General features: G+C 40.9%; 2 protein-coding genes across 2 annotated transcripts; both read left to right on the forward strand.

Annotated features, from left to right (window-relative positions):
- Positions 1–3,275: 3,275 nt before the first annotated feature.
- Positions 3,276–5,121, forward strand: LOC106377539 (nucleolar and coiled-body phosphoprotein 1). Its single transcript, XM_013817797.3, has 6 exons — positions 3,276–3,588; positions 3,675–3,739; positions 3,818–4,376; positions 4,443–4,526; positions 4,609–4,670; positions 4,785–5,121. Exons 1-6 carry the CDS (start codon positions 3,358–3,360, stop codon positions 4,888–4,890), a joined length of 1,107 nt encoding a protein of 368 aa, XP_013673251.2. The 5' UTR covers positions 3,276–3,357; the 3' UTR covers positions 4,891–5,121.
- A 2,379-nt stretch (positions 5,122–7,500) lies between these two features.
- LOC125589104 (meiosis-specific protein ASY2-like) lies at positions 7,501–10,119 on the forward strand. The gene is made up of 4 exons (XM_048761355.1): positions 7,501–7,777; positions 7,847–7,981; positions 8,052–8,929; positions 9,010–10,119. The coding sequence occupies exons 1-4, from the start codon at positions 7,501–7,503 to the stop codon at positions 10,117–10,119; spliced, it is 2,400 nt and encodes a 799-aa protein (XP_048617312.1).
- The last annotated feature ends 385 nt before the right edge of the window (positions 10,120–10,504 follow it).

A 10,504-nucleotide genomic window follows, 5' to 3' on the forward strand; every position in this document is an offset into this window, starting at 1 on the left:
TATATATTAGGTTTGTGTAGGATTTGTGTAGGGTTTGTATAATCACTATATCCATTTTCTCTGCATGGACCAAAGGGATCTGATGCTAATTCGTGTTCAAAGAATGTTGCAAATATTTAGATCAGACGTTGAACTTCTTGTTCCATTTAGGAAAAATGATTATCTATCTACACGAAACATACATCACCACAAAACCACACATCTGGACAAAAATAATTCTCAAAAATACACAAAATATATGAATCAAATGACACCATTGAACTAATATGTATTGTTAACACCATAAATATAATTATAGTATCAGAAAATGTGTCAGATTTAAAGTTGACACTGAAAATTATTTGAAAAATGTATTATAGTGCACATCCAAATAATCAAAAACAAAATAATTTCACATAGATCGATCATTCAAAATGCAATATTATACATCAAACAATATGAATAATATGTTAAAACCGGGTCTGTTAAAACCAGGTCTCTTAAAATATATTAAGCAACATAAAAAATCTTCCTATTACAAGTCCAATACACTTTTATAACTATCAGAATTATGTTGATAGTGTTAGCAACATAATACATAATAGTTTATGTTGTCATGTGATTAATATAATTTATGTAATTTTCAACACATAATTTTTGTCCAGATGTGTGTTCATGTGATTGTTCACGTAGCTAGCGATTATTTCTCTTTTCATTAATTCAATATGTAACCATATGTATAATACAAATTGAATTTAAATAATAACACAATGACAACATATCCAAAATCACTATATCATATATTTTGATTAAAGTATATATAAACGGGTGAAGCAAAGTAGTAAGAGAAGCATGGTTTAATCTCGTCGAAGATCCGCCATGTTGGTTCCAACATTAGTACTTTTTTTCATTGTTTTCTTTCATTCGGATTTATATAAATATTTAGTGTAGGATTTTAGTATAGAATAATTTCTCTGGTTGTAAACAAAAACACGTACACACCAATATTATACAGTAAATAGTCGTTAACGTGGGTCAAGGCCCAGCTTCCATGGACTGAGTTTAAGAGCCATTACAGTTTACCCACATGATCAAGTTAACCGAGTCTGGTCCTTTAACTTAAACTAGTTTTGAGTTTATATATATATATATATATATTTCACCTGCTTATAGATCCGAAAGAAATCTATCTAAAAAAAGGAAAAAAAAACGATTATCGGTCTAATCTGTTGCTTTCTACGGATTGATAAGATGGTGCACCCGGATATGAATAACTGTAGTTGGAGGAATATGCCATATTTCTACAGTTACCTCCGGATATGAATTAAGGGCATGACTAGTTTTTCCGCTACCACCCGCAAACGCAGCTTTTGCGGTTGGTAGCGGTTGTTGGCGTTTTGCAACAATCGCTCAAACCGTTCCAAACCGTTCCAAACCGCTCCAAATCGCTCCGAACCTCATAAATTCAAAAGCTGGTTCCAGCTAGCGTTTGCGGTTGCAGGCGGTTGCGGGAGGATAAAAAAAATTTCTTTTTTTCCAAAACAATATAAATACAAAAATAAAAATATTCAATAAAAAATTAAATTATAATTATAAAAATGCTAAAATATATCTATTAAATTTTAATTAATATTATAAAACTTTAAAATAAAAATATTTTCTATATTTTTAAAAAAATTAAACTATAGCTTTCTAAATATAACTTTTATATTTATTATAATATTATTATTTTTGATATTTTTATAATTGTATAAAATGTAAATATTGTTAATTTATTATTTAACCGCTGTTGCACTTGGTAGTTAACCAGTCATAAGTATCCCGCAAACGCACCAATTTTTAACCGCAGAACCAGTCGTACAAATCTCTTAAAACCGCTAGAAACCGCAACCACCCGCATCCGCAAACTCCCGCAACCGCAACCGCAATCGCTGCGGTTAAACCAGTCAGGCCCTAAGATGATTGGGAGTTGGAGGAATATGCCATATTTTTTTTTTTATATAGAAAAGATGTAAATACAGCTACCTTAGAAAAGATGTAAATACAGTTACCTCCGGATAAACGATGTAAATACAGTTACCTCCGGATATGCCATTTGTTTTTTATTTATGTTATGTAATAAAATCTAAGTTTAAAACAGTTATAGGAATGTTGTAATTGTGTTGGTCTATAGCTACAATATAAAAGATAGAATTTAAAAAAATTCAAAATTATAAATTGTATGATAAATTAATAAATAAATAGATAATGAATGTATTTAGAATATTCTCTTTTTGAGTAAAATATAGAGAATACTATTGGATCAAACACTTATATTTTAAAGCAAAAAATAGAGATAACCCTTGAAAATGGTCTAATAGTTATATACTCGTAGAATGTAATACATTTTTCAACCTCATGTGAAAGAGGCATCACCAAAATTATCAGACATCAAATTAAAAAGTAGAAATTCGAGAGGAAGAAGAAGATTTCATATTTGACCATTAGTGGAGTTGTCCCTCGATTTTATATACCTTAAACAATCTTCTTTCCTAAAGAAATCACAAACAATACGATGTACTTAGTATTTGCCAGGAAGGCCAGATTTTTCAACAGACACTACAATTTCAATCTTTCTAAAAAAATAGAAAACACTAAGATGATATTAACTTGAGGGATACATTGTGAGATTCGTGGGTGAAACATAACCAAGGGTACAAGGAGATGACCCTAGAGACTGATCATGGTGCCACCGAGATCGAAAGCAATGCAATCAATCCAGAAAGATGAGGAGAGAATTGGTAAACATAGCGACTTCCCTGCCATGACTTTAGGAAAAAAGAGCTGAAGCTCTAATGATCAACAACATGATCGAAGCGTTGCACCAAGACCAAAAGAACGCACTCCACCTGAACACATCACCACTTGAGACAACAACATGCATCACACAACACAAATAGACCCAAGCCATATGAAATCGAACCAAAAACGAAATAGAATATCAAACAAGTAGCGATTGAAATACATAGGAGCAGAACTTAAGAAACAAACATTGCATCTTGTCTTTTTTTTTTTTTTTGAACATACATTTTGCATCTTGTCTACAATTTCGATCATAGTTACAAATGCCTTAAAATTAAAAGAATATAATGCATTCTATACAATCCGGTGATATCATAAAACTTATAGACTCTAAAAGCCCATATAAACTGGGCTTTTAGTAATCTTCAGAGTCCAGCCCATATCGTTATTTCCAGTTTTAAAAACCTAACCGAATAAAAACTGAAGTTACTTAATAACCGAACCGGAACTATGTGTTTGGTTTGAAACCCCTAATTTTAACCTAAATCCTTTGTCTTCATCAGAGATTTCTCCTAAGCTCACGAGCTTCATATACATATGCCCAAAACCCTAGCAACGGTGCCTTCTCGAAACACCTTAAACCCAGCCCTCTTAGCTCTCACGCCTCGCCAAGTGTTGATCTCCAGACCGGTAATGGCCAAAGAGAGCAAAGCCCTGAGCTTGAAATCGGAGCAGAAGGCTATCCTTCTCCGTTCGGTAGCTCAGTACTTGGAGCGATGTGGGTTTTCTAAATGCTTCAAGAAGCTCCTCTCCGAAGCCGAGATCGAGGTTTGCACAATCAATTTAGAGAGAAAGACCAAAACTTTGCTCGAAAGTTGTTGACATGAATGTGTGTTCTTTTGTTTATCTTTCAGAAGAAGGAATTGAATAGTGCGTTACCGGATCTAGAGGAAGTTTACGGCGTGTTTTTGAACAAGAGGTAGGCTTTTGTCGGTTATATCGTAACTAGTTAGAGATAAGTTTAGTGGTTGAATCATGTTTCTCATGTGTAATGTAGCAATCTCGAAGCTGTGGAGGTGAAAGATGAATCTGGTGATCAAAAGAAAGAAGTTGGGGAGGTGAGTGCTATGGAAGGTGTAGAGAAGGTAAAGAAGGAGAAAAAGAAGAAGAAGAAGAAGGTGGAGGTAACTGAGGAGGAAAAGGTTAAAGAGACTGATGCTGAGGTTGAAGATGGAGTTAAAGAGAAGAAGAAGAAGAAGAACAAGGAACCGAAAGTGGAGGTAGCTAAGGAGGAGGAGGTTAAAGAGACTGATGGTGAGATTGAAGATGGAGTTAAAGAGAAAAAGAAGAAGAAGAAGTCGAAAGCTACTGATGCTGAGACTTTGTTGGCTGATGAGGAGAAAGTTTCCAAGAAGAGAAAAAGATCAGAGCCTGAAGAAGAGACAAAAGAACAGAGGGAGGATGATGATGACGACTCTAAACGTAGGAAGAAGGAAGACGACATGGGTGTTCAAGAAACACCTGTTAAGCAGCAGAATGATGTTCAGGAGAACGGTAACTTTGAAACAAAATCAACAGACAAAAAATCTGGAAAGGGGCTTTCTAACTCAAAAGAGGTAACTGTGTTTGCATCATCTTTTGAGATAATTGATTGTGTGTGTACTGATGCTTGTGATTTGCAGCCAAAGAAACCGTTTCAGAGAGTGAACGTTGAGGAAGTTGTGTTCACTGACGATAGGCTTAAAGACAACTCTTATTGGGCAAAGGTTCCTATATACTCTCCACTTCTCCCTTCATTGTTTAACCATAATGACTCTATTGAAAAGCTTACTTCTTTGTGTTGTATAGGGTGGTGCTGATTCGGGTTATGGTGCTAAAGCTCAAGAGGTTCTAGGACAAGTCAGAGGAAGGTAAACCTTCTCATCCTTTGGACACTGTGTTTGGTTCAGAGTCCGTGTTTTGGCTTTGGTTTAGGCTTTTTCATGTCTTGATGTCTGAATTTTTGCCTTTTGTTTTTGTTAAAGGGGTTTCCGACATGAGAAGACGAAGAAGAAAAGAGGAAGCTACAGAGGAGGAGAGATCGATCTTCAGTCACATTCGGTTAAGTTTGAGTACTCAGACGATGAATGATATGATTACTTGATAAGCAACACTTATCTTATTTTCATTTGCTTTGCTTTGCTTCTCTTTTTGATTGATCATCTTTTTCATTCTTATTTGCTTATTTCAATATGTAAAACTATCCAGATCACTGTACCCGAAATAGGGTTGATCTTTTGTCTGTGTTAATGGTCTCATTTGGAACTTGCAAGAACAAATTCTGTTTCAGTTTCTTGACTCTACATTGACGGTTTCTTGTTATTGCCACTCTGTGATAACAGCTAGGTTGCTTCAGTAGCTAGGCTTTGGGCCTATATATATTGGTGACTTTGGAACATTTGGGCCCTGATTTACGAAATAAGCTCTTGGTTCAAATGTTTTTTTTTTTATGAATTCAAACTCAAAAGTAATGAGGTTCAGAAAAAAAATACGCATGAATCTTATCTTTTTCTCATAAAGTTTATACTCCCTCGAAATTTTTTATTCAAGCCGACATACACATATGTTTGTTGTATATTGAAATGTTTTTTAATATTACTATTTGCTTTCTCAAAAACTACTTTATTTAATCCAAATAACTTCCTTGTATTAAAGCATATGCTTGTGTAATGGATTTTATTATTTTATTGCTAATGTGTGATGTGTGAGTTGTGCTTTATTCTATACTTTGAAATCAAATTTATTAGAAAGTATAAAGTATTTGGGATGGAAAGTAAAGATGAGTTTGATGAGTGTCTCTCTTATGGCCTCTTGCGTTTTGGTTAGGCAAAGTGTTATTTTCCTTTATATTAACCTCACTCATTAATCACTGAAAGTTGTTATTCGAATAATTTTAAGAAAATATTGCTATAGGAAATATTATTTTATGTGTCGGTCGATTCTTTTTGTTGGCCAATACTTGCATTAAGATTTGATGTTTTGAATTACAGAAAAAAACATCCAATGCTTAAAGATGTGTTTCTTGTAAGATTTATTTGTTAATAAAACTTCCTCAAACTCCCATTTCTAAACTGTCTCTTCTCTTTCATTTTTTGTTTGTTAAATATCACTAATGAAGGTGTAGCTTAGTTTATTCGTTTGTCATTTCTTGAGCCTCAGGCAAAGCTACCTACTTATTATGTACCCAACTTAATTTTTCAAAATCACGTCCCCATGTTGCATATCTCTTGTGTTTAAGGTGAGTTTGGTCTCGGGTGAAGTAAACAATACTAGAAATGGGTCGAACAGAGGCGTTTATTAGATTTCGAGATGATGTTACAAAGGTGGAGAAAGTAAAAGCAAGCCGGAGCTCGTGAGAGCTTAAACCGGAAAAGTACAAATAGCAGAGAGATGATTGTACGGATGATAAACCCTAATCTCGCCGCTAAGTTTGTGTAGCTAAGTGTCGATGCCTTTCTCCTTTGCTTTCCTCTCCTTTTATACTCTGTTCGATTACCTTAACCTAATCTCTTTTTACTGATTGGGCTTTGTCGGCCCTTCGGGCCTGATTATGAGATGCTCGCTCCGAGCCGTTTAGTCGATCAACCTCGCTTCGCTTGCTCTCTGCTTCGACTAACGGCGCTTCCTGGTTAAGTTGAAGCTTCGAGAATCGGCTTCTGCGCCGACGTCGACTCGGTTTGCTGGACTGGGCTCTTTGTTCGATGGGCTTTGTGGATGGGTTAAATCCATCCCCAACAGTAAGTCCCCCCCAGTTTATTGATGGTCGAGCAATCGACCTTCGATGAATTTGGTGTCTGTAGTTCGGAGAACAAAAGGTTCAATCCTAGCAAGCGACTGATCGTTGAAGAGTCGATCCGTTCAATTGATACTTCTCGATCGAGAGAATGGATTGACGCGCCCGTTTCTCACGCGTTGCGATCGTGAGATAAACGCTTACGGGTCGAGAAGACGGACCGGCGCATCTGTCGATCACGCGCCTAATTGGGTTTAGGCCCACTTAGGCCTTATTAGGCGTAATGATGACGCCTTGATCTCCGCGCTTATCTCTCCCTATAAATAGCTCTCCCCCCCTCTCCACTTCTTTTCATTTTTCTCCGCAGCGCTAAAGGTACTTTCTCTCTCTACGCTCTTTCTCTCTCTCTATCTCTGTTTTTAGATCTGCGATTATCCGAGATGTCGTCATCTCATCGTTTGACGCGAGAACAAAAGGGAAAGGGGGCGGTATCTTCTCGGGATTCTGACGGTATCCATCACGAAGCGATGATGGATACGGGAAATATGGACTTATCGCAGCGTCTCTTGGTCTCGGAGGCGAGAGAACAGTTCCGGGGTGATGACGACGGTCACGAAGCGGTTGACACTTCGATTGTCCCGATCAGCTATTATCCCGGGAACATCTTCGCCGAGGAGAGTCCACTGGAGGTCTGGAGAATTCGACCTTCGGTCGTCGACGGACAAGATTGGTCCAACGTCGAGAGGACGAAATCCACCGTGGAGTCAGTGGAAGCTATCCTCCGAGATCTCAAAGCACACGGGGTCTCGTTCATCATTCCAAAGCGGGATCAGAGGCCTTGGTCGCCTCCGAAGGGGTATCAGTGCATTTACGAGTCGTATTTTAGGAACGACACGAAGTTATGGTTCCCAATTCCCCGAATCGTCACGGCTTATGCGTTCCGCTGAGGAGTCGCTTTAAGCCAGTTGATGAACGGTTCTCTCCGGTTGATGGTCGTTTTATCGGTGATCGCAGCTGAGGCAGGGACATCGATGAGTGTGAGGTCGTTTGAAGAATTGACTTCAGTTTCGATTTCCGACGATGGGCTCGTCTCGACGAGGATGCGCCCAAACTATAACGTGGTCACGGGGTATCCGACCAAAACTTCAGACTGGCAACGCTCGTACTTCTACGTGAAGTCGAACAGATCAGCATTCGAAGAGCCTCCGAAGTCTGGTTACCGCGTTCTCTGGAATGCAGAGATGGGTACTGCACGTTGTCTTATGTGACGATTGTGGCGTGTGCTCGTCTAACGCGTATATATTTTTTTTGTAGTTGGTCACCCGAATCTCGCTACGTACCCCGAGAATTGGAAGGAGAGTGCTCGGATTGTCGCGTTGCAGAGGCAAGATCACTGGGAGGATTTTACTCGGGAGAGAATTCAAAGATCTGTAGAGCGGATTGCGAGTCGTAAGTTCTCACTCCCCCTTTGTGTTTCCTATCAAGCGAATAACATCTTATTAGGAATTTTCTTTTGCAGAGCATTGGATTTCGGATTCGCTTCCTCTCATCAATCGATCGACTTCGAAACGGTTGTCTCTTTTTACACGAGCCGAGCAAAAGGAAATCAATCAGGCCCGAACAATGAAGCAACTGCCCGATCTTAGTCTTATTGCGGCGGGGAAGATAGGTGCCAAAAAGGGTACTGACGGCTCTGCAGGAGTCGAGATTACGGACACTGTCCCCGTTACCGCCGAGCGGGCGCCTACTGGTGGCTCTTCTCAGGGAAAAGCCTCGAAGAAGAAGAAGAGCAAGGAGACTCGGAAAGAGTCCAATGAGATAGGTCAAACCGATCTGGATAACTCCTTTAAGAAGGGTAGTAAGAAGAGGAAAGCCGCGGAACCACCTGCGGAAGACGTTCCCAGGAAGAAGAAAACGAAGAAGCAAGATTTCTCCGTGCCCCGACCATCTTCGGTTTGCGAGGAGGAACTCCAAGCTTTGGTCCCTGACGCTACTCCCGAGGTTGAGACCTCGGATGATGATGAAAACGAGACCATCGCTTTGCGTCGGAGAAGACGAGAGGGCCCTCAGCAAAATCGCGGAGCCTTAGTGGGTGATCAGGGTCTCTCGGAGACTTCGAAGGGGTTGCCAGCTTCTGAAAGACCGCGAGTCCCTCTGAGGGGCGATTCTTCGGCTCACATCACGGAAGGTTCTGAGACCCGTGTGTCCGGCCGTCCCAAGGAAACCCCGGAGGATGGGTTCAAGTTCGAGTTCAACCGAGAGCTCCCGCTGGCCTGTTACCCGGAGGATTGCGCTCGTTTCATACGGCTAGTCAAAGGCGGTCCCGATCTGCTTCCTTCAGTGGGGGACCTCATCTTCAAAGATGAATATGAACATGCTTCTTGCTCGTCAGTAAAGGTAAGTAGTTGCTCGTTTCCTTCTTCTCTGAACTTTAAATTATTTTGGCTAAGTCTCTTTTTTTTTTGTGTTTTGATCAGAGTCACGGCGACTGGAATGTTCTGGTTGGGAAGTATGATTCAGCCCTCAGGCGGGCTAGAGAGCAGATCCGTGAGAGCGAAGAATCCAAGAAGAAAGCGGAGGAGGCTCTTCGGGTGTCTTCGCGGGAAAAGGCTGAAGCCATTGCTCGGGAGAAATCTCTCAGGAAAGCGTTTGACGAGACGCGAACATCTGACGCGGCTGAACTGCAGATGTGTAAGGAGGCGATGAACAATCTCGAGTTCGTTGTGGATAAGCAGCGGAAGGAAAAGGCTGATCTAGAGGCAAAAATGGCTGCGGAATTGCTAAGGCATTCCGAGGAGATGGACAGGCTTCGGAAATCTCGTAAATACGAGGTCACGCACGAGAGGATTCGCGTGCTGATTGCCATGATCGCTAAAGCCGAGAAACGCTTTCACAGGATTTCCCTTCGTGAGGACAAAAGGGACAAATACGACGATGCTCGGTGTCTCTATAGCCAAGCCTTTGGAACAAGGAAATGTCTCGAGCAGATTAAGGCCTCAGGTGTCGAGATCCCGCAGGAAACCATCGATTTCTTCGCTGGGCAAGAGAGGCATTACGAAGAGGAAGCAGAACGCTTGGAAGTAAAGGAAATTCCAGCAGAAGATCTTCGCCTCTCCCCATTAGTGTTGGAGTCTCGGTTCCTGATCGAAGAGATTTGGCGTCAGCTCGACCCATTTGGATCGAACATTGGTTTGATCGATTCAGAGGCTGCCATTGCCCTTCGCACTCCCCTCGCCGACCGAGATCCCCGATCTGCAGATCCGACGGAGAAGCCCGCTCAGACGGCCGCATCTTCCAACCAGCACACCGACCAAGGTGTCGACCCGACGGAGCGAACATCAGTGGGACCGGTTGTTCAGAAGGACGGGGCCGTGCCTACCATCGTGCTGACTGATTCCTCTGCGAAGGCATCGAAGAATGCCAGCTCGTCGGCTTCCTCGTCGGAAGACCCGGGGAAGGGAGACGACCTTCCAACTGAGACGCCAGCTGCGAATGTTACCGAGTCAATCCCAACAAAGTTTGGCCGCGTCTCGGGTCCCGGAGAGGGTGACGGCAGTGGCGACAAGGATCCTCCTGTGGTCGATTAATAATCAATGTTGTTTGTTGTAACTTCTTTCGCTCTTTATGTTGTACTTCGGTCTCGTTGAGACCTTTGAACCTTTATGTACCGTTGGCCTATATGGGTCTTGTTGTTCGATACTCGGGATGTTTACCCCTTTTTTTTTTAAAGGCTTTTATCAAATGTTTGCTTTGCTTCGAATCGTAACTCGTTTCTCGTTAAGTCGTTCCCGTTAGCCTTGTCTGTAACTAAATAACAAAGAAAAAACAAGGCAAGGACTTTTAACGAGTTTCCGAGGAAAAGGTATCTGGATGCTCCGCGGTAACCGAGAGAAATTTGGTCGGCCAACTCATTATTCTTCGATTTGCAGTAAGATCCAGAAATTTCGCTCGTGATTCGGTCAATGCCTCGAG

This window comes from Brassica napus, chromosome A2 (genome assembly GCF_020379485.1).
Source record: "Brassica napus cultivar Da-Ae chromosome A2, Da-Ae, whole genome shotgun sequence".
Classification (NCBI taxonomy): Eukaryota; Viridiplantae; Streptophyta; class Magnoliopsida; order Brassicales; family Brassicaceae; genus Brassica; species Brassica napus.

Bases quoted from the DNA above. Each gene is read 5' to 3' on its own strand.
- LOC125589104 (XM_048761355.1), top strand. From the start codon at position 7,501: ATGAACGGTTCTCTCCGGTTGATGGTCGTTTTATCGGTGATCGCAGCT. The intron at 7,778-7,846 runs GTACTGCACGTT...TTTTTTTTGTAG, and splicing joins TCTCTGGAATGCAGAGATGG to TTGGTCACCCGAATCTCGCT. The intron at 8,930-9,009 runs GTAAGTAGTTGC...TGTTTTGATCAG, and splicing joins CTTCTTGCTCGTCAGTAAAG to AGTCACGGCGACTGGAATGT.
- LOC106377539 (XM_013817797.3), top strand. From the start codon at position 3,358: ATGCCCAAAACCCTAGCAACGGTGCCTTCTCGAAACACCTTAAACCCA. The intron at 3,589-3,674 runs GTTTGCACAATC...TTTATCTTTCAG, and splicing joins TCTCCGAAGCCGAGATCGAG to AAGAAGGAATTGAATAGTGC. The intron at 3,740-3,817 runs GTAGGCTTTTGT...TGTGTAATGTAG, and splicing joins GGCGTGTTTTTGAACAAGAG to CAATCTCGAAGCTGTGGAGG.